The 23,031-nt window shown below is 35.0% G+C and overlaps 1 protein-coding gene across 2 annotated transcripts in view; it reads right to left on the bottom strand.

The window, feature by feature from the left end:
* LOC124369220 (LIM/homeobox protein Lhx5) overlaps window positions 1–22,773 on the bottom strand; it is a 79,956-nt gene extending 57,183 nt beyond the window's left edge. For both annotated transcript variants that reach the window (XM_046827068.1, XM_046827069.1), the window contains exons 1-2: window positions 22,344–22,773; window positions 3,411–3,618 (exon numbers count right to left, since the gene is read on the bottom strand). In XM_046827068.1, coding sequence (XP_046683024.1) covers window positions 3,411–3,583 — 173 coding nt within the window. In that variant the 5' untranslated portion in view covers window positions 3,584–3,618; window positions 22,344–22,773. The remainder of the gene's footprint in view (window positions 1–3,410; window positions 3,619–22,343) is intronic.
* Window positions 22,774–23,031: the final 258 nt, after the last annotated feature.

The following is a 23,031-nucleotide window of genomic DNA, read 5'->3' as shown; positions in this document are numbered from 1 at the left end:
CAATACTCCTCGCTCCATCAAAGAGAGTTTCGAAGAAGTCAGAGTTTATATTCCACTTTGCCTTTTATAGGCTCGTTCAAAGTTTAATAGCTCCTTTTTATCATACCCATACCACTGCCATAGTTTGGGCTCTAAATTTGAGATTGTAGCAAATTAAGCCTGTACTGAGTACCAAGACCTTAAGATTCGACTGTGTTAAGCTATTCTTCTTAAAGGGTTATCAATATTGTGCTTTAACCAAAGTCCTTCAAATACCTTACACAATTTCAGGGCTATAGATAATTTCCCCAGAAAAAATACTGGTAAATTTCAACCCAAATGTACATTAACAATTTTTTACGAAATCACTTTGCCTCATAACACCGTATAAGAATATTTCACGAGTAATAGGTTAGTCGATATGAAAAATCCAGTAATTCAATAAAAGGCCAATAAATACTGAAAGTTTCCGTAATCGCTTTTTCACAGCCTACGGAGTTTGCGAATAATATAGTACATAACCGAAGTAGCTAAATGTGACACAAGTTTGCACAATCAACACAAAACTTTAAAAATAACTAAACGCATTTACTATACTACTAATTAATTGTAAGTAAATTATGCTTAAAATCGAAATTTCTTTAAATAGAAAAGAATATAAAGCTTTGCAATCGTTGATTGGGATGTTAAGAGGCCAGAAACACTTAGTAACAGATAGAATAGGATAAGAATAAGTTATTCATTGGACTGAATCAAGAATATATTTCACAGGTGTATTGGTCAACAAACAGGTAATATATTAAAACTTTGGCCAGTACAAAACGATCACGATAGTAATGTAGTTGGGATTAATGTTGAATAGTGAACTACCTGTACATGTTTATGACTCCCCAAAGAGATAATATAGTACGACTTTGGCCAGTATAAGATGATCACGATAGTAATGTAGTTGGGATGAATGTTGAATAGTGAACTACCTGTACATGTTTATGATTCCCCAAAAAGATAATATACGATGACTTTGGCCAGTATAAGACGATTACGATAGTAATGTAGTTGGGATGAATGTTTAATAGAGAACTATTTGTACAGGTTTATCGGTCACCACAGAGGCAATATATTAGGAATTTTATTAAAGCTTTAAAATATCCTAATAAAGGACAGAATTCCATTTTTCTAAAAAACTAATTCAGAGGGATACCTTGAACCCCTCACAAAACCAGCTTGCTGTAAAGATTTTCGAACTACATAAAACCTATTAAGACTTTCAGGGAAACCACCAGAACTTACAGTAAATTACTGTAAGTTAAAAGAAACAGTGGTGAACCAGGGGGCCGAGTAGGAGCTAGTAGCGAATACGTGCGTGAAATTAGCTAGAAGGCCGTGGTGAACTAGGAGACCGACTAGCGGCTTGTAGCGAATACGTGAGAGCAATTAGCTAGAAGGCCGTGGTGAACTAGGAGACCGACTAGCGGCTTGTAGCGAATACGTGAGTGCAATTAGCTAGAAGGCCGTGGTGAACTAGGAGACCGACTAGCGGCTAGTAGCGAATACGTGAGTGCAATTAGCTAGAAGGCCGTGGTGAACTAGGAGACCGACTAGCGGCTAGTAGCGATTACGTGAGTGCAATTAGCTAGAAGGCCGTGGTGAACTAGGAGACCGACTAGCGCTTTGTAGTGAATACGGAGTGCAATTAGCTAGAAGGCAGTAGTGAACCAGGTGACCGACTAGCGGCTAGTAGCGAATACGTGAGTGCAATTAGCTAGAAGGCAGTAGTGAACCAGGTGACCGACTAGCGGCTAGTAGCGAATACGTGAGTGCAATTAGCTAGAAGGCCGTGGTGAACTAGGAGACCGACTAGCGGCTAGTAGCGTTTAAGTGAGTGCAGTTAGCTAGAATGTAGTGGTGAACCAGAGGACCGACTAGCGGCTAGTAGCGAATACGTGAGTGCAATTAACTAGAAGGCAGTAGTGAACCAGGTGACCGACTAGCGGCTAGTAGCGAATACGTGAGTGCAATTAGCTAGAAGGCAGTAGTGAACCAGGTGACCGACTAGCGGCTAGTAGCGAATACGTGAGTGCAATTAGCTAGAAGGCAGTAGTGAACCAGGTGACCGACTAGCGGCTAGTAGCGAATACGTGAGTGCAATTAACTAGAAGGCAGTAGTGAACCAGGTGACCGACTAGCGGCTAGTAGCGTTTAAGTGAGTGCAATTAGCTAGAAGGCAGTAGTGAACCAGGTGACCGACTAGCGGGTAGTAGCGATTACGTGGGTGTAATCAGCTAGAAGGCAGTGGTGAACCAGGAGACCGACTAGCGGCTAGTAGCGATTACGAGGTGGCGGAGCCGGTGGATTAGCGGGCGTGTGCGTGCGGGTGCACCATGAAATCGGTCTACCATTGTCACCCTGCCGGCCCCTTATTTATGTGTTTCAGGAATGTGTTTATAGGGTTATGAATTCTTTAGGTTTTCGGCAGCCGCCCCGACCTCGGAGACTATTAAAAATCAGTGAACATTGTGTGACACGCGGTCGTAAAGAAATGTGATATTTCTGAGAAAAAACGCCACAAACATGTCGGTGTTTACTGTGACCGCGGTTTCCCGAGCGTTTTATTTGTAATCCATGTCAAATTGTACAATTTTATACAGGCGCGGGCCTCTCTGCCTTGTTTGAATAGCCTTAGTACTCATTTACCCTGTTAGATTTTTATGTCCTTTTTTGTTCTCAATTCACAACCATTCACTGATGGTGGATTACACAAGGTTCAATTTCTGTTCAGCTTATTGTTTTTGGTGCCTTGAAAGCCTTATGTAGACCAAATACAATTTTACTAGACAGAACATAAAAATGTGTGCGTGAAATGTTGAAATATGAGCATTTTCTTAAGTCAGAAAATTAGTGATACTCAGATTGTAGCCTAACAATGAGAATATACATTACTATATCACGATGTGTGTTACAGTAAAATCTATATTTACAAAATTTGTATTCGTTCCTACATATTTTATTTTCATCTTAATTTAATGACTGTGTCCGGCTGTAATGAAACGCCATGAGATCCAATGATAGCATCGAAGCATCGATAAAATTAAAACAAATCTATGCCTCTATATTTCAACGTAGAGTTATGAGTCACATTTACATGATATAATTATTACACGACCAATTTAGTTTTATTTTTCATATAAAGTGTATACTTTTTCAGTAGTTATTCGAAAAAATTCAAGAAATTTAAATTTTTTGCTAATTAACGAATGCAAACTTGAATATATATGAAATATATCTTTGAAATGAGGACAAACATTAATGGAGATTTAACATTTTCTTATGGGACTAAATCAAGCTGGCCGCCAGTACAATCGGTTCTTAAGGTAACAACGCCAATTCTTTCTGTGGACTAATTTAGTGATAAACATTGGAGACGGCCTCACCTGAAGAAGTCATTCCGACAGAAGAGTTTGCCCTCGCGGCTGAAGCACTTGTCGGTGAGGTTGTTGTGGCAGTCAACGCAGCGGACGCACTCGGCGTGCCACGTCCTGTCCAGCACATTCAGCAGGAACTTGTCAAGAATGGGCTTGTCGCAGCCGGCGCAAGCGATGATCATGGTGCTGGCAGACGCCGCTGAACCGGCAGCTCGGCCTGTAACAACGAACCACACCATCTCACTTGTCAACTTATCTAAATGTCACTCATATGGGTGGAAACTTGTCAATACTAACGGAAGGATTGGAGTCAATTGTTCGCTAACGATTATCACACCCCAATACAGAATATTATGCAGAAATGTGTTTGTAAATTTCACAGATAAACACCTTCAAAGTTCACGAACCTAACTAAAATAATCTAAAAATCTTTATCACCAAAGTCCATGATTATAGACCATAATATTTTAGGTTTATAACTGTATTGGAGTACAAACTCGATGGCGTAGCTATGGGAGGGTCTGGGGAGTACCTCCTCCATAAAGTAGTAGTCTCCATAAAGTCTCTTACAGGGGGCTCGAAAATATATTCAAACCGAAAAAGTTTTGTAAATATTAATCCACGCCATAGCACTAAAATAGTTTTTATTAATTTACACTTAAGATGGTTCACAATCGTTGATTTTTGTGAGTTTGTCATTGATTATTTATTCTATTAACACCCGGTTGTACTTCCCCTCCCCCACCTTATTAAAATTCCCGCCTATGCCACTGTCCATATTAATTTAAATCTTAAAGTGTGATCATGCAAACGCACTTGTTAAAGTAGGGATTGTAATATCCTTTTTTCCTATATTTATTTGCATCTTCTCATTTTGCTCTAAAGAAGATTGCGTTACATAATCTCATTTGAATCAATGCCACATTGGTTATTGGATATTCCGCAAAGAGGATCGTTTGGAGTCCATAACAGAAGGACAGGTGTAGAGTGGGTTTCTTGTTAACTGGAATGTTTACGTTGACTCACTACAATTTACCACATAGTATTATTCAACTAAGATCCATCCTCTTCATTTATAGTTACATCTAAATATTTCTGTGCGAGTAGTAGGCGTATACAAGTTCAGACTGTGCTGTTCACATTTTTAATTAATAATTTTACTATATAATGTTACAATGTAATTACGTATGCACGAATTTAAACCACATTCGGAAATAAAATAAACTTTCTGCAATTTTTACGAGGTCGACTTCCTCAGTATGCTGTACAATCTTTAATGCTTCATATTCTTACTTTACTCGTTGGAAATTATATTCATTAAATACATAATGTGTACTTTTACTTACTGTACATACATTATTTTTACTGAGTCAGTAACCTACATGATTGGATATTAAGACGTAATAACGAATCCAAAGTTCTAGTTCAAACCTCTAAAGTGCATATGCTGTTCACAGAACCGTAGCGTGGTTCCCTTAGTAAATCTTGGGGCGAGGTCCTAACTAAAGATTATATCTTTGATCTGACACAGCAGTTCTTGAATACAGTTTCTCGTAATATATAACGTTAATATTGTGAATCTACTTTTCAATCAAAACTAACGCCAGTCTGGACTTATAGCAGCTACCTCAATATTAAGACTGAACACAGAGTTTCAATGGTGTAGTGCAACGAAAATACCTATTTTTTTTACAAGAAGATCTCCTTATAATTGACTTGGTTTCTCATTACATTTAATGGAGATTTCTAATGTATTAGATGTCTAAGGCTTAACATTTTCTAAATGAAAATATAATTTAATTTCAATATTTAAATTTATTATAAAATTCTCTCATTTAACTACCTCAACCCGTTCGCTTTTGAGCAATTGGTTCAACTGTTAGCATCCTTACAAATTTTGTAAGAAAATAATAAAGTTATGTGTACTATTTTGATGAAGCCGTAACAATCTATATTATAACGGGATATGCAGTCAATTACATTTCACATTCAGTATATCTTGAACCTAAAAAGGATGGATGAAGAAACTTAAACGATATACTGTAAGTAGTTAACTGTTAAAAAGAGAAGACGCAAGGTCAGTTCCATAAGACCTAAAAACTGATCATTCTGTATATGTACTTCAAAAACAGCTTCCGTGAGAACCACTCTCTTCTCCGACCTATCATCATTGAACCCGCGTATATGCATACATTTACACATCGTAACGGGCCTATCTCTATCCGCCCCTGGTCAGAAGTGTGGTCGGAATAGAGCGGGCTGCAGCGTACATAATCAGGCATGAGGCACACCCTTGATGCACGAACGGATCCAGGTTTTGTGTAGGGAAGCGGCCCGGCTTTTTGCCGGTGCGGGTGCCACGCGTAACCAATCTCTGGTTCTTCGCTCCGATGAACAAACTCGCTGGACTCTCTTTTTACGACCGTTGTCAAATCAGAAAAAGAGACTTGTGTTTTAAATTTCAGCAAAATCATCATAAATTCATTTAGTCCGTGTCGAAAGGAGCACGCGCGAGGCGAGACGGGCCGTGGCGACAGCGCGGCCTGCGACTGCCCGGTGGCGATTTGTGCAATCGCGCGGCTTTGTTTTGCCAGCGGTGCGGCGGCGGTAGCGTTTACTCGCAGCTATTGATTTCTTGTCCGGCCGCAGCCACCGCAGTTTGTGCCGGCAGAACAATACTACCTCTTCGTTTCATAACATTCCGGCACGCAAAAATATGGAAATGGATCTTGAAGCAATTACATTAATGAACAGTCGGCGATGCAGATTGACGGTTTACGGTCACATCTTATAAGAAATACCATTCCTGGAAAACATTGGGTAAACTTAAATATGATAATTTATTCATGGATGTTTCAGATAATCATCTTGAAGTGTTTTTGGTGATTTTATAAAAATGATGGCTCGGTTGAAATAGAGCTTTCCTTATATCCACCATGTAAAATTACATGAAATTAATTACTATGTTGCGTGAAACAGAAAACGTGCAACTGTGTTTGGACCTGTGCCCGTGTCTAAACGTTTCAAATTAGCATTTTACTCATGACCTATGAGATCACGGTGAGACTACGTACAATAGATAAATTTAAAAAGGATACCGACGTTATTTGCCCGCCTTTTTGCCCAATCTTATCACTACAAACGTAGAAATCTATACCAGCATGCAGAACCGTGTGTACTACTAAACACAGGAAAAGATACAAACATTGGCCATAACATAATTATACAGTGAGGATTTTTTCTAACGCCAGTGCTTTATAGATCAGACCGACAGCAGTGTTTGACAACCAACAAACAGTTTATTTGTGTCAGTTTTTGTTTTACATTGTAACTAAGACGTTATGGAAAACATTTAAAAATAATAGTATTTCAGATGTAAAGTAAATTAAAACGATTTGTGCTTCCAATCATCCTCATGGACAATAATGTAATTCACGCAATATGTTACTTGTGATAAGGGAGATATGTATTTTAAAGATTAAAAATTAATTATGTTTTGTGGACATATTGGCTGACAACCTACATGTTTATTACATTTTAAACAGTCGGGGATAAGTCATGAGACTCAAAGTTATTTTATACAGTCTGATTACTTAATATTGTAATCAAGAAGTGAAGAACGGATAACTTGGTGAATGAAAAGCGGACAGAATGAGATAAGGGACTAGCCAGATCCAGTTATAACGTAGAGACAACATAGTAACACGATGAGCTAGGGAAAATATAGAAATGAGACGTACGAAGTGGTTACGTGATAAGCCAGTGACAAATAGTGTGCAGACACAGAAGCTATAATGCAATGAGCCGGTAGAATTGGGGGCGCAGAGACAGGTGTTAAAGCAATAAACCGCTGACAAGTGCGTGGGGACACGTATGTAATACGATGAGCCTGGGCATACATGATAACGTGATAAACCGACGATAACACGGGCCCTGAGACATAGGTGATAACGCGAAATGTCTGGAGCTGTTACGGCGTAAACACATTCATGATAACGCGATAGACTAATGATAATACGGGCCCTCAGACATAGGTACCTATGCGAGGTGCCTAGAGTTGTTACGGCGCAAGACAGACATGATAACACAATAAACTGATGATATCACTGGACCTGAGTGATAACAAGATGAGTCTGGAGGTGTTACGGCGGCGCATATGTGATAACGTAAATAGATGATAACAACAACAGCACGGGTAAGTATAATACCGCGCTAAACGGTGTAGCTGCTTCCTGGTTGGCTAGTTATAATATTAAGATATAATATAGTTATAGATAAAATATAGTTATACTATAATAATATTGACATTGTTTGAGCAATATGCTATTTATATAATTTGGTATTTCAAAGTGTTAACATCGGCATAAGTTTTTCAAATGGTTACTCCATTGTCGTACGTGATACTTATTCAAAGCCTTTCTTAGGGATGATGATGTACGACATTAGTTAACGCACATACCTCTTTAAAAATTAGAGATCTAATAACTGTATCAAAACATCGAGCTAGATAGTGGTTTTTGAACTCATACGTATACAGGTACATGTATAGCCCATAAAGTTTTATATGTGTATGAACATCGAACAAAGTTCAACAATATCTAATGTTCTATTGTTAATAACGATTAACACCTAAAATTTACAAAAAATGAATACGGAGACACTGTGCTCTCCATAAAAGCACAAAATTCCGATAACATTTAAAAAGTAGCATATCAAAACACTTATTTTCCATTCTTTCATGGTCTTTTTTACCCAAAATTTCATACAATTTAACCGGTAGGCATTTTTCAAAAGGGTATATTGTGGGGTTTTTAAGGAGAATTGCTCCAAAATTAAAACTTAACTGTGCATGTGAATTTATTTAAAGAATATAAATATGTACATGATTAATAACTAATTTCTTTGACTGCTATTACAACTGACTAAAACGTTGTTTCGTTTGATTCAGGTTCATTAGAAAATCGACTGCGTTTAGCTTGCTGAGCGTACGAGTTAGCTAGCCCTAAAACCCTTCGCCTATGGACCGACCCCTGCAACGATAAGAGACCCTTCACTCAATTAGGCTAACTTGATCAGTAGCTCCTCCTCCTTTAACTGATGTACGGTCAGTATAAAGCGTCTGCCTACACCAATCACACTCATGACAGCACGTCTAAACTATTTTCCTTTTGAAACAGTTCCCTTGATAGTTGTCCCCTGGTCCCAAAACCGCCACATGTCCAAAATAAAATAAAGATAACTCATACTGAAAAGTAGCATTATCTTTTAAAAATGAACTCAAATCGATAACAATCCAGCCAATTTTGTTATCGATTCTTAGTGCAGTAAAGTTCTGGCCCCTCGTCTTGTTATCGCAAAATTCGAACAGGAATTTCAATGTCTCGGATGCCACAACCTCGTCCATCATTACATCTTAAGTTAAACCCACTTACAGTTTTAAGTACGTGTTTAAGCAAAGTTTTACTATATCAAAATATTTGTAATAATGACATAAAATTGTGAACTAGAATGTTACTTTATACTTGTGTATTTTATTCTTGTGTGATACAAGAGGACGATTTTGTATTATGAAGAAGATGAGCAAAGTATAAAGGAACTAGTAATACTCTACCTTAAGGTAACGATTTAGGGTTTTTAATCTAACAACGATGGTGATTGTGAGTTCCGTGGATTATATTTTTCTATTTCAGATAGGTATTTCTACAATTGTATTGATCTAATGTACACGGCCTATGCGAAATCTATGGCATTAGCAATTTGTATTCACATCTGTTTGAACTTTCACAGCTTTTATTCCTATATTTTCAGGAAAAATCATTTTAGCGAATGCAACTAAATCCCTCCTCAAATACTCGGAACAGCTGAATGAAGATATTCTAGTTCGTGTGCACCATGGACACCAAGGCGAGACCTAGTTACACAGGTATAATTGGGCATTTTATCACCATCACTTTCTGTTAACCGAATAGACATATTCTCTTATATAAGTGCGAAATACACGTCTTCTTCCATGAAGTTCCAATAAATTCTTGAAGTATTCTTTTTTCGTTTTGTTTGTCAATCAATCTGTTATTAGTGTAACAAGTTTCGTTTCTTAATAATGACAAAATCGAGCGCAGTATAAAACCCTTCTGTCTCCTATCAGAAACAATTATATTTCGAAAAAAGGATGGAATATTTCGTATAATCCTTCAGTAATATACTGAAGTATTCGATTCGAAATATCTTTTCGACACTTGAGATTTGCTGCAAATTTACGGCAACAGGGAATTTATGGCGCGGTTTTGTGGCATGGGTACTGCAGGCCAAGTACTCTAGTTTCTGGTTGCTTGGACAGTTCTATTTTTATCCGCATCTGTTCGACCAGTCACGGGAATAGAATATTGCATGGTTGTAGAACCTAACATAGTAAAACGTGTTCGCGCTTTGCCTTGAGCAAACAATTTGGAGTTAAGACGTAAACGATTAAAACTAGAACGAGTTTATTGTCTGTGTGAATATTTTAAATTCAGCACTCCGATAGATCTTCAGGTATCGCACATTTGAGGGGCTAGAGGCGTTAGTCGATGTTCTCTATCTGGCCGGAGCCGCGGTCGGCCATCGCCACTGCTCGCTCTCAGTGTTCGCTCCCCACGACTTCGTGACCCACCGCCACCGGCCGGGCTAGCGGCTCATAGATCGCGTACTACCTCTGTGACTGCATCTTCAGACCATCCATAAATTATGTGAGCCCTTTTTGGGGGATGGGTGGGAGATCTCACGAAATCTCTCACGCAGGGGGGAGAGGAGTTCTCTTAACCCAGTGCTAATGTTGTGTTTTTTAATGTCGGTTTACAATTAGTTACAGTTTGAATGATGTATTGTATATTATAAGAAAATTTTTCACTGTGTTAATACATTATAATTTAGTACATGGTACATAAAATTTCTCTATATTTTATTCTTTGTTAAGAAACACATTGAAACTTTCTAAATGTAAATTTTGGCTTTGAAAAGACATGATTAGATTGAATAATAAGTTGCGGCAAAATTCAACTTATATCCAGATTGCACTTGGATTGCACTATTTTTTGTAGTCTGGGTGTCTTTAATGACGAAACGATGCGGGGGGTATCGCTTTCAGCTTCCTCGTTCTTCGTCGCGACTGTTTTTGGATCCCTTTAAACGAATATAACTTGAACAGTTCAAATTTCAAGAGTCAAACCTGCAACAGCATCAGATTTCAAACCCTGCACGTAAAACGAAGGTGAACTGGAGCTAAACTCAACATTCGCATTGAATCAACCCTTCCCACCATAGCTGCGTTATGTGTTGCATCAAGGGTTGATTTCTTTTTTATGTACTTACTCCGATCGCTTCAATGCTAAAATTGAACCTCATGCGGTAGGTCCTTACAAACATGTTTATAACTAAGTGTGAAGGAGGGTTCTCTGGCCTACCTGGAGGAGGTTAAATTTTAGCAGCAACGGCTTTTTGGAAACCTTTAAAGTAGTACATTCGTTATAGAACTTTTTTTGGAATAGTAGATTTAAGATGCCTTTTTCAGTTCCAATAATCTTGTATACGATAACTTTTATAAAACCATGACTATTGTATTACACTTATAAATATTTTATCTCTCTCGACATGTTTGATTTGTAAGAATCTGTTTGATTTTGGGGACAGCTCCATTCATGCGTTTCGGCAAACAATTTATTTAAACCAGTCTATATAAAACAACCGCAAACATTAACCGCTTCTTTTATACTTTAATATTATAATCTTGAATTGTAGAGTTATGTTTTGTTTTCCTTTTAAACTCTCAAGCACCAGTAATATTTATATGATATATTTTGCATGGTAAAGTCCAAGCCCGTATGAAGTTCTCGTATGTGACACGTTTTGTTCTCGCTTTTGGCATGAATTTCATATGTAGACTTTTAATATGTAATATGTAGACTTGGAGAGAGATCCTTATAGAGATCAACAAATTTATATAAAGAACGACCTAATATTTACGTACATTTTAAGGAGGATTCCAAACCATTTGGTTTTGAAACTGATACCGCCTATTTTCAATTATCACGTCCCCTGAGGCCCCACTAATGTCACCCTCCGAATCCGGACACACCAGACCCCTAGCTGTGGCCATTTTGTACGTTAACTTCTAAAAGGGGGCCTCTTCAAGAGAAAGAACTACTTCAATAATTAAATAAGGAACTACTTTATAACAGTGGGAAAACGTATTCCAATAATGACCAATTTTCCTAGCCGTTTTAGTACTTATGTCATTTTAAGAATCAATAAAATTGTATGCTATACCAATCGAACGAAAGCAACAAAAAGCAAACAGTTGTGTCTAGTTTTTGTGATCAGTGGAAGGTAGATGGAAGGTGGTTTATCTGATTCTTTCCTTTATAACACCTCTCCTATGATTCGACCTTATCACAAAATTGTTTGCTATAATAATCATCGTTATAAACCATGAACATAAGATTGTTAATGGAAATTGTTTTGTAACTACGTGCTATGCAGAGAAACACCAGTTTATTTACTTCAATCATAGATACCACAGGAGAACCTTGGGCGGCAAAAATAACCAAACGTGGTTGATGAGCTGTTCCTTTTCCCTCTCCTCAAAATATGCATATGCGTGTCTCGCTCTGTTGTAGAAACTTTAAATCACAGCGAGAAAAGATGGATTAAAAAATAACAATCTCTCTTCAGTCTACCAAAGAACTTTTGATTTTCAAGTAAAAACCGAGATATCCCCACTGAGCTAATTTCTAGATAATTTTTCAACACTAATTTTATTAACAGTTGTGTAGCATGTGCTTTTAACATTTCTCATCCTTATTCAACCTTATATGAAATTAACGTGTAAAATAATTCTTAATGCCAGAAGAAATGATACTAAAACCCAACAGTATTCTCTTGACGGTACTAATAATAAAGTAAATTGCTTGATATAATTCTTTGCCCTCGTGATAATATTTATCTATTTATGAGTATAAAATACTTACAACACAGAATTAATGCCCGTTGTAATCATGTTTTATACATGAACAGTTATTTTTAGCGTACATTTGAATATCGAACCAACAAAAAATATGAAAGAATGTTTCCTAAAATAACAAACTACACGATTTTTTTTCTTATTTGCCAATACTACCTATCGAATCACTCTACTCTGTAATAAATTTGAAATTTAATTTATGCACTGGGATATTAAAAAGTGTATATGATACGAACACTAATATATAAAGTGTTTTAGCAGTAATAGTGACTGAATCTACATAAGTGATGTGAATTTACAAATGTTCAGTTTAAATCCATTTTAAATTACTTTCTATCTGACGATTTTGTCTCGACCAGTAATGACTAGAAACACGTTATTGTTGAACTTCAATTTTTAGACCCTTCTTTAGTTTGTTTGAAAATTAAATGACTAGCCTACATACGACCAGACTAAAAGTTCGATAGGCTATAGTCGTAGTCGTAATTAAATGAGTTCTTAACAAAACCTAGGTTATGAAGTAAGGTATACTGTTCTTACTATGCGCTTATAAATGTTCAATTCGGATAAAAAGATTTTGAAATTGATCCAAAGAAACTGTTTGAAATGTGTGTGTGTGTGTGTGTGTGTGTGTGTGTGTGTATGTGTTCAAGTTCAAGTTCAAGTTCAAAAACGTTTATTTTCTTGTAATATAGAAAGACATACATATTCCATGAGTTCTGTTGAACTCGCGCGGAATAATTTTTATACTAAAACATACTTAAGAAACAATCAGTTGTGTGTGTGTGTGTGTGTGTGTGTGTGTGTGTGTGTGTGTGTGTGTGTGTGTGTGTGTGTGTGTGTGTGTGTGTGTGTCCTAAAAGTTTTGAAATACTTACTGTAGTTATACTCATAAACACATAATAATATTTCTATTTACCATTGAAGCATTTACTTTTTCATAAATTGCAAACTATTTATAATATTAGTTTAGTTGACTGAAAATTGTTTTTTTTTTGTAACTGGTAAGAAAGTGTTCTTGTAAATGGTTTATATTTAAACGCAATAAGATGCAACTACAATCAAACAGATAAATGATACTTTACTAAACTGTGTTTATGTTATTTTATTATAAATAGTAACAAGCAGGCATTATAAGTTTGTACTTACATTAGAGGATATCATTTTGCATTCGTTGCATTTGTTTAGAACTAATTATACAATTGTATTATACATTCAGTATCGGTTTAAGTATACCAAACTCTAATTTCATTATGAGTTTAGTTTCTAGCCATTTCGTCATTGTTTACAAATTGTGATATTTGCAGAAATGTAAGGCACAGCATTGTATGATTATTAGTAACGAACAAACAATAAGCCATGCATATTAGCCAAACACAAATGTTCAAACATCTATTAACTACAATTCCATATGTTGCTACTATTACACAACTACATAAACAAAATTTAAAGGTACTCAGCTATTTCTCTAAGTTGGTTTTTTATATTGTTGAACAAAGAGATTTATCTGGAAGATGCATATGCACATTTCCTCAGCTCTATTCTACTTGAGAACTGTTTTCATTCATATCAAAGTTAACCTGACAGAATCTATAGAGGTAACATGACAGGTCCAACTTTTTTTAAACTTGAACCCTTGACTGTAATATAAAAAGCTTGTAGTATGTGACAAGAAAGTCCCAAACGCTAATCAAAATTCTAATCGAACATCGTTGTAAATAATTACACGTCAGTAAACGGACTATCGCGTGGAGGAACTTTTCCGGTATATGAAGACAAATCTATTTAGGTTTGTTGGATATAAAAAATGTTGTATTTAGTAAAATTACTGACTGTAATGAAATGTTGAGGTAATAGAAACTGTACGGTTGCTGTTTTTCCCTAAAGCGCCAGATCACCATATGTATCTATATAACATCCAATAACATAGTTCTTTTGTCCATGTCCATAGAACATAGTTTTGTTTTTGGGTTTGAAGCCTCTTGTTGTCTTGTGTTAATGACTTCAGCGGGTTTTGAAGTCAGGCCAAAGCGTACGAATCGCTTTTTCTTGTAAATCCGTAGTAGAAAATTCCGGAGACTTGATAGTTGGTTTTGAGTTAGTAAATTATGACATAGAAGGCTCTAATAATTCCATTAATCCTTTAGATTTCTAATAGATTAATATTGAAACCACCAATTACAATAAGACACAATCAAATTAAGCTACCGGATCAGACCTAATAGTTCCAGAAACGATACAGTTGTTCAGTTCTAAATACAGATAACCGTATTTTGTTAATGGTTCTGAAAGGAATTTCAGTGTGTTTTGAATATAATGATCATGTTTTGTTTAGAATCCTGGAAAACTTTGGGATAAAATTTTAAAGTAAAAGTAAAAGTAAATAATGTCTTATTTTACCAGGCGAAGTTAGGGCTAAGAAGCCCTCTCTAACACTTAACCTTAACACTTAAATTTTCTATCTTTCCGTAAAATATCTTGTTGTAGAGTAAGAAAATGTACGGTATTTTTGTGGTAGTAATAACAATATTAGGCATGTATAACAAATCTTAAATATAATATAAAGACAAGATTACAATAGAGTGTGGTCTAATCAGACAAGATTTTGAAGATTAAGGCAAAGTTGGAATAGTAGACTATTAATTTTGGAACGAGAGAATGGGAAGCTATGTACAGTATTTATAACATTACTAATATTACACACTGTGCATTAACCGTTTTAAATATTTGCACTATAATCCATTCTCCGACACTAATATTTAGGGGGTTTACAGTACATACTGTAGGCCTAGTAAAACTCGTATACGTATGTACTTTTATGTAATGTATTATAAGTCTTTAATTGTCAATATTTGCATTAATTATATTTTCCTATTTCATCAAAATTACCACAATAGTAATTTACCATGTATACGCAACGTGATCAGGTTTCTATATTCAGAATTTAGATCTAGTAGACTAGAATAATTGTACATTTTTTAACTGATCACCACATAAAGTTTAAATTGTTTTGTATTAAATCTATAATTTTCAATCTTAAATATATCATTAGTTACAATATTTTAGCAAATATACCACTGTTGGATAAGCACAAGCTCCAAACACTAAACCGCAATAGTAATGCCATTTTGGCATTTATATTGGCAAGTCACGTTGGCATTCTGGACATTAGGTAAGTTTTGGGTCAGTGAAATGACACGAAGATGACAATTTTGACAAATGTGGTGCGGCGTGCAGCAACAACTTGCCTGACATGCAAACGTATAGGGAAGGGAAGGGTCGCACCGCGCCACACAGGCCCGCACCGCGTAGAAAATGGCCGACAACTCCCGCCCCTCGTACCGATACCGATCATCTTTCACCTTATATTCGTACACGTACAATCCCATACAGTAATATTGTAATTGTTATAACCGAACGAATAAATATTCAAATTTGTACAACAAAATAGAAGCCATTCGCTTTGCAAAACTGGTAGACATGTTAGACTTGTTAATGCAAAAATGCCAGTACATTCCTCCGAATGTTAAGTAAACAATATAGTTTATATATATATATATATATATATATATATATATATATAAAAAACATATATATTTATAAAAAGTGTTTAAGGTAAAAGGGGATTTTGTTTTTAATTATAATTCCAATGATTTTTATGCACATCAAATCGAAAAGTACATATTTTTATTCTATATCCAGATTGTCAACGGTTTATTCTATATAATTAACTATAAATTAAAAGACGATATTTATGTGTTGCTAGCTCATAAGTTCGATAAAATATTGTGTACAATATTTACTTTATAATAAACATTGTCTTATTCGTAAATTCACAATAATAATGTGTTTATAACATATTTTAAAAAGAACATTCAGTTTTTACATGTCCTTGTAGATAATAAATTATAGGCGTATGGTTAAACGCAGAACTATAGTTGATCAATTTTGTAAGAAAAATTAAAAATTTGTAATCAAATAAAGAAATGTCATGACTCATGTGTTTTCTAACTTGTTAAAATACATAGGTACAATTGTTAAATAATATATAAGTAAAATTAAACATATTTGAATTAAAATAAGACTTATTTTTGTATTTAGAGAATTGTATTGGAATTGGTGTCACTACGTGATTAAAATTCAGGCATAATTAAGAATAATGTATGGGAATGAAATAAATTCGTCCTTTCGTGTTTAAAACACAATGTACTGGCACAAAATATTCTAATTTATAGTATATTTAAAGTGGTACTATTTTAATAAACATATTGGGCAATGTGTTGCTTTTACAAAATTATTAATTTATTGTTGTGTATTTATTCACTGTTCTACTTATTCCAACTCATGCTCATACCAAAATTAGTCCTATGAATAATTATTCTGTTATAACTCCTATAGCATTTATTAAAAGCAGAATATTACATTGGCTTTGTTTACAAAATATCGGATTACCATATAAGTTTTAACCAATAGTGAGATCAAAGCTTATTGTCATTTAATGTAGAGAATACTTTTTTTAAATATTTTTTTGCTGCAGTATCTTTTATACGAAACGTTTATTTACACTAACGCTTGTAATATTCTATTAACATTAGACCTACGTATTGACAAACAAATCATCACTTGTAATGAATAGTTTAATCCCAACATCGTACAGATATTACTCTATGTTTGTTATTTTTATGAAATACAACTCTTTATTTTTTGCTATTGGTGTAAATGATTTAGTTCTCTGCAAACATTTGTTCAAATGCCATTTTGAATGGATTCTGTTTGCATTTTGCACATTACAATGAACGATGTAAAGCGCATGTGATAGCATAATAATGTTTTATTTTATTTGAAAGGATACTATTTTCTTTAGAAATATTTAAATTCAAATGTTTATTTGGGGCAATCTTGACGATTGAAATGAAACGGCGTTCCTGAACTTATTCATACTAAGTGATTAATACACATTTCTAAACTAATTTAGGTTACATTACCTCAACCTATTACTACACTATTTTTATTTAAACCAACAAACAGGGGGAGTGAAAAAGTATTTAATTTCATCTCCAATTTACTATAATACAAAACAGTTACTCATATGCCCAAACTTCGTGATAATCGATCCTTCATTCATTGTGTAACAATTCATTTTAATGTAACTGATACAGCTATTTAGTAGGTATAAGAATGTATATGTGGGTGTTCAATATGTTGTTTACTATTACATATTTAAATCAATATTGTGACAACCACAGATATATGTTTTCTAATACATATGAGACATCTAACACAAAGTTAATTGTCAACAACAGAATTATAATTGTTCTCCACTATCGAGGAGCTACTATGCCTTCATGAAATGCATGGCTTCATATTTCTCATTAATTTTCTCTGCCAATAAACCTTTAACACGGACAAGAACTCAGTACGTCAGTTAAAAATCTTCTAGTGCCGAGGCTGTTTTCACACAAACATGTCTTGAACGTAGACTAGTCTACTCTCAGAAATGAAAAGTAGTTACTGAAAAATAAGCTCATATACAGTCATCAGTAATAATAAGTATTTGTCTGCAGTGCATATTTATCGGGTTAGTTGAAGCTTCGTATTAGCAAAAAGGTTTGGGGTAACCGGTCAGAAATAATGTTCAAATTAGAATTAAAAATAGTAAAACCTGACTTTAAAACGCGTGATTAAAAGCGTTCTCTAAGGAACTAGGAAGTAAGTTTATTAAATGAGTATATGTGTGAAAACATTTTTATTAAGACACATATTATATAGAGAGAGTATTTTTTATTTATTATCAATACATTATTTATCAGTAATTCGGGTCAACGGGCAGTTCTGATTAATAAGACTATTTTTGTCCAACGAATATTTCTTGGTTGCTACATACGCTTGCATTCTAAAATATTGGTAAAACGAATTTAAAGAGTTTTAATAAGTGACAAAAGGAATTAACCATTTTGTGCTGTACTACAACAGGAATTTAATGAGGAATTTGTAGCCAATTATTTATTGTTATAGCCATACCATGGAAGAATACCGGTGGCAATTAAATAGTTCCAATGTGCCGTAATAAATTGTTTATAGCTTCCATTAAATTCGGCAACAATGTTTAGTTATTATTCCATGTATCTCATTAGGAACAAAAATATCCAGAACATGCATTTAGTTTGCTAAATATCCAGAACCAATTGTAATCTTCTTTAGTTTTTTTCACTACAGGTAAGTGAGTAAATATTGTGTAAATAAAATATAAAATAATGCTCAGTTAAACGAAGAACGGTGTAGGGATATTTTTAAAATAAAGGGATCAGAGCGGTAGGCTAAGAAACGTATTTTAGTTTGAGTTCTGTGAGAGGGTTTGTGACTTGTGAGTGTGTGGTGTCACTGCATCGTTAACGGATCGACGACCAGGTATGATTGCTGCCTGCTTTTACATAAACACTGTTATCAGAATTGACCACCCCAATTATTATAGCCCGGGCCGGGCGGGTCGGGTCGGCTCTACCTACAGAACCCCGCCGCGACTGCTACAGCGTCTGTGCCACATCGCTTCTACCGGCCGCACTGGTTTCGGCCAACACGGTCACCAACTACCCATAGCGGACTATAAATATTCACTTAAGAGAATAAAGTTAAAAAAATACCGAATTCTGTAATATATTCTATCACTAATAAAATAATCTAATTAGAATAATATAACAATAAAGGAATTAACCTATTCGATAAATACGAAAATAGTATTTGAGATCATTAAGTTTAATTGCGGAGACGTAAACATAAATAAAAATGTATTATTCCATTAGAAATATTACTTCTTTGTTATTTTATTTATGATGATACAGAAAATAAGCCTGTTATAAATTATACACGATAATAAAAAATCCTGTGTCTAAAAAGTATGTACTTTAACTGTAGTACGTTTGATTCACACTTAATATGACAGAAAATATATGTAAAATTGTGTATTTTGTCGTTATGTGTGTCCGATCGCCCCAGAACAACCTAACTAACATACATAACTACCACGAACTGTGTGCTGTTTGCTGTTTGTTACAAGTAGTTTAGTATAGGTTTTTAAATAAAATAGTAACCATATCGTAGACTAACAGAAAAGTACAACCTGTATATAATCAATTTTGCAATGAAACACACAACAAATAGTGGTCTTTGGTCTTATCCAATTAAAATTATCAGGATTAGTTACCGGTACAAAAGTTTTCGGAATGTGCAAAATTATTTTGTACATTTTAAACCAATAAATTAAAATGAAAAATACTTGAGAAATACAGCTATTACGAAATTAACTTCCATTTAAATATTGATCGATACATTTTTATAATTGGCACAAAAACACATATGTGTAACTAAATAGGCACTGACTGTTTGTTATTTGTTTTTATTTTATTTACATAATACAGTCTATGAATTGACATTTACGTATAGCTACGTTTAATTATCTACAATCCCTATTCAACAACTCCATTAAAATTTATAAATGTTCCTTATAACGCGAGCGTTTATAGAATTGTGTATCTTAAAAATATTCAACTAAAAAAAGAATTAGTAAATAAAAAATAATTATTTAACATTTAATGATTGATTACAAAGGACAGTTCTTCTACAGTTAAATCTCCTTAGTTTCATCTTGTATTATAATATATACGTGCATACCTACATGCCTTTAACTCTAAATAAGGCGCATTTGCATCCTTGCTTGAGAAATTCTTAACCGTATTCTTCTTCTAGCTTATTCTTTCTCTTCTGTTGCATTTATTATAAACAAAACAAATGGGAATTTTATTGCATTAATAAGAGAAGAACGAACATGTCATCATAAACACACTTCTTTAAGTGCCGCTCCCACTGTCCTACACAGTTTCCGTGAAATTGAGCATTTTATGAACAGTTTGTGAAGATTATAAAACAATGTAATGTATAACATTGTTACACTGTTATGGATACTTATGCGAACAATGTGCTGTAAATCTAACGCCTAACAGTGCTTCATTTGACAGATTACTGGAAGTTTATGTAGTCTAAAATTGAGTGTTTCTTAACCACAAATTCTACGTTTTTACCAGTTTGAATGTAGGCCTAATTTATTTTAAAAAAATACAAACGATATCCCCTCAAAGTTTTTACCCTACCATTGCGAAAATGTTAAAAAATTTTCAACAATAAAATACTAAACTTATAAAATCTTCGTTGACCTTAGCCATTATTTTATTTATTTTGGATTGATAATTTCATAAATAAACATTAAGTGTAACTAATATTCCAGGAAAATGATTAGGCAATTTTTACCAAATGATGTGGGAGTGTTTTTGTTGTACATATGTGCGAGAACAACACAAGTTAACTATTTAGATCTAACACAAAAATACATCCTAGCATCTAAACATGTACAGCTCAGCGAATTTAGCAGTCAACTAAATATGCTCCAAATAATATTTACTTAATAATGTAAGGATTTTGTTTATTTATATTTTGTTTTTTATACGTATTTAAGTATTTATAAACTTATTTCAATATCTTATGTATTTGGATAACAAGTGTTTCTGTATTAACAATGATCAACCAGTTACTACTTGTGTATTAATTAAAGTAATTACAAAATAAACACACGTTATTAATAAAAACTTTAAATATTTTAAATAAAAATGTATTCAACAGTCTTAGTTGTTATTATAATACATTTTAAAATATTATAATACATTTTAAAAGTTATTTAATAGTATGGTAAATAATATATTAACATTAACATTAAATACTTTTATTTATTAATAGTTACTAACCGAACTAGACTAGATTTATTTCCTATTTTACCCTTTTATATATAATTGCCAATAATATATCAAATTGCATTCACTAAGTACTACTTCATTTTGTTATTTAAATATATTGAATCACATAATACACTCTGCTAAATTTAGCAATATTTTCAAATAATTATTGGTAAATCATGGACCAAAAGCAACCTACACAATAATGTACCAAAAGAAAAGATAAAATTATTACATTTTTTAAAACAGACTGAAAATGTAGGCCACAAATTATGTACATAAATGAATGAAGAAGAATGTTTGTTGCACAGTAGGCCTATATATGATTATAATAATGTAGAATAGATCATACACAAAACATCTTATGAAAACATTTACTTGGATATTATTTAAAATCAGCTAGTTAATTAACATATATATGTGATTGAATTGTAGTTGTTCCCACAGGAGTGAAGAGGTACTTCCTTCTGTATTTGCTTGACAAGAAGCTTGATCCCTATGTGTGAAACTGATTTCAATTACTATGCTCACATTTATACCTATACGATTTTAGTTGATTTGTTGTTATTACGTATTGCCAGATATATTGTAAACTTTTTCATATCCTATTGTTTAGGCAATAAAGCAAACAATCCTAAAAAACTAGTAAGAAGACTGATAATAATAATAATTCATAACAAAAACAATAGTTTTCAAGTGACAACCATTGCATACCTTTGTTAGCAACTAGAAGATTAATTGACAATACAATATTACCGGTTAATTATTGTTAGTATCATTGCGTTTGCTTTATAGATCGTTTGAATCATGATAAGTTAATCCCTTACTAACACAAATGAAATTAAGGTAATGAGTTAGGATTAGAAGAATAGTAAACTAACAATTCCACAATTGCCTTTGGCGTTTCGTTAAAGTAATTTGAGACGAGAGGGTCTGGAAACCGATATTCTATGGTACTGACGACACGTTTATATTAAGAATTAAGAGGTAGAGAACTCGACAGCCTGCAGGTGGTGGATATTGATAACTCCTTAGCTTGTAACTTACATTAGTGTTTGTCCCTCAATAACAAATTGTACAAACACGGTCTATATCGTGCCCGTTCTCGGTAGGTCAGATACTACGGGCACGACAACGTGTCAAGTGGTATAGACTACTTGTACCTACCTATGTTGTGGCTCTGGGTGACGGGCAGGGGCACGCAGCACGGAGCCAGTAGGGGAGCGTGGGCCCTAGGACCCAGTAGAGCCCCTGAGCCCGAGCCCCCGTCCTCCTGGAAGTACTGGAGACCGAACGTAGAAGCGAGTGAGGACGGTTTCCCGCCGCGGCGCCTACCATACGGAGGCGGTGCCTGGTGCAAGTCCTGCTTGATGGGCGTCGTGGTGGCGGCGTTATCTGACTAGGCCTGCAACATACACCCACACTGATCCGGGAGTCCGGCGTCACTGCCCGGTCATGGCACGATCACAGTCGCAGTCGCAGACACAGTCACTGTCGCACACTCACAGACCTGTCACTGTCACTGTCACTGTCACTGTCACAGACAGCCAGTCACGACACTGGGCACCACCACGGAGGACAGTAGCTTACTGAAGGTCCGTCACCCGGCTCTGGTGGTGGCGAGCGGCGCCGTGCGCGTGCGCGGACAGGACCAATGATATGGCGGCCGGGCGGCGGTTCGATGCGCAGGCCCGCCCCCCGGCGTATCGCGGCCGCCCGTTCATTGATGACTCCCCTCCTTCAGCGCAAAGAGGGGGGAAAAGTGCGCCTCCATTGTAAACAACTCTCGACCAGAAACCGTCTGTCCGGGTGCTATATAAGGTGTGGATTTGTCTCCCTCGTGCCCGCCGCTCGC

This window comes from Homalodisca vitripennis, chromosome X (assembly GCF_021130785.1).
Source record: "Homalodisca vitripennis isolate AUS2020 chromosome X, UT_GWSS_2.1, whole genome shotgun sequence".
Classification (NCBI taxonomy): Eukaryota; Metazoa; Arthropoda; class Insecta; order Hemiptera; family Cicadellidae; genus Homalodisca; species Homalodisca vitripennis.
Note: the sequence above shows the minus strand (reverse complement) of the source record. Positions and strands in the feature narration are given on the sequence as shown.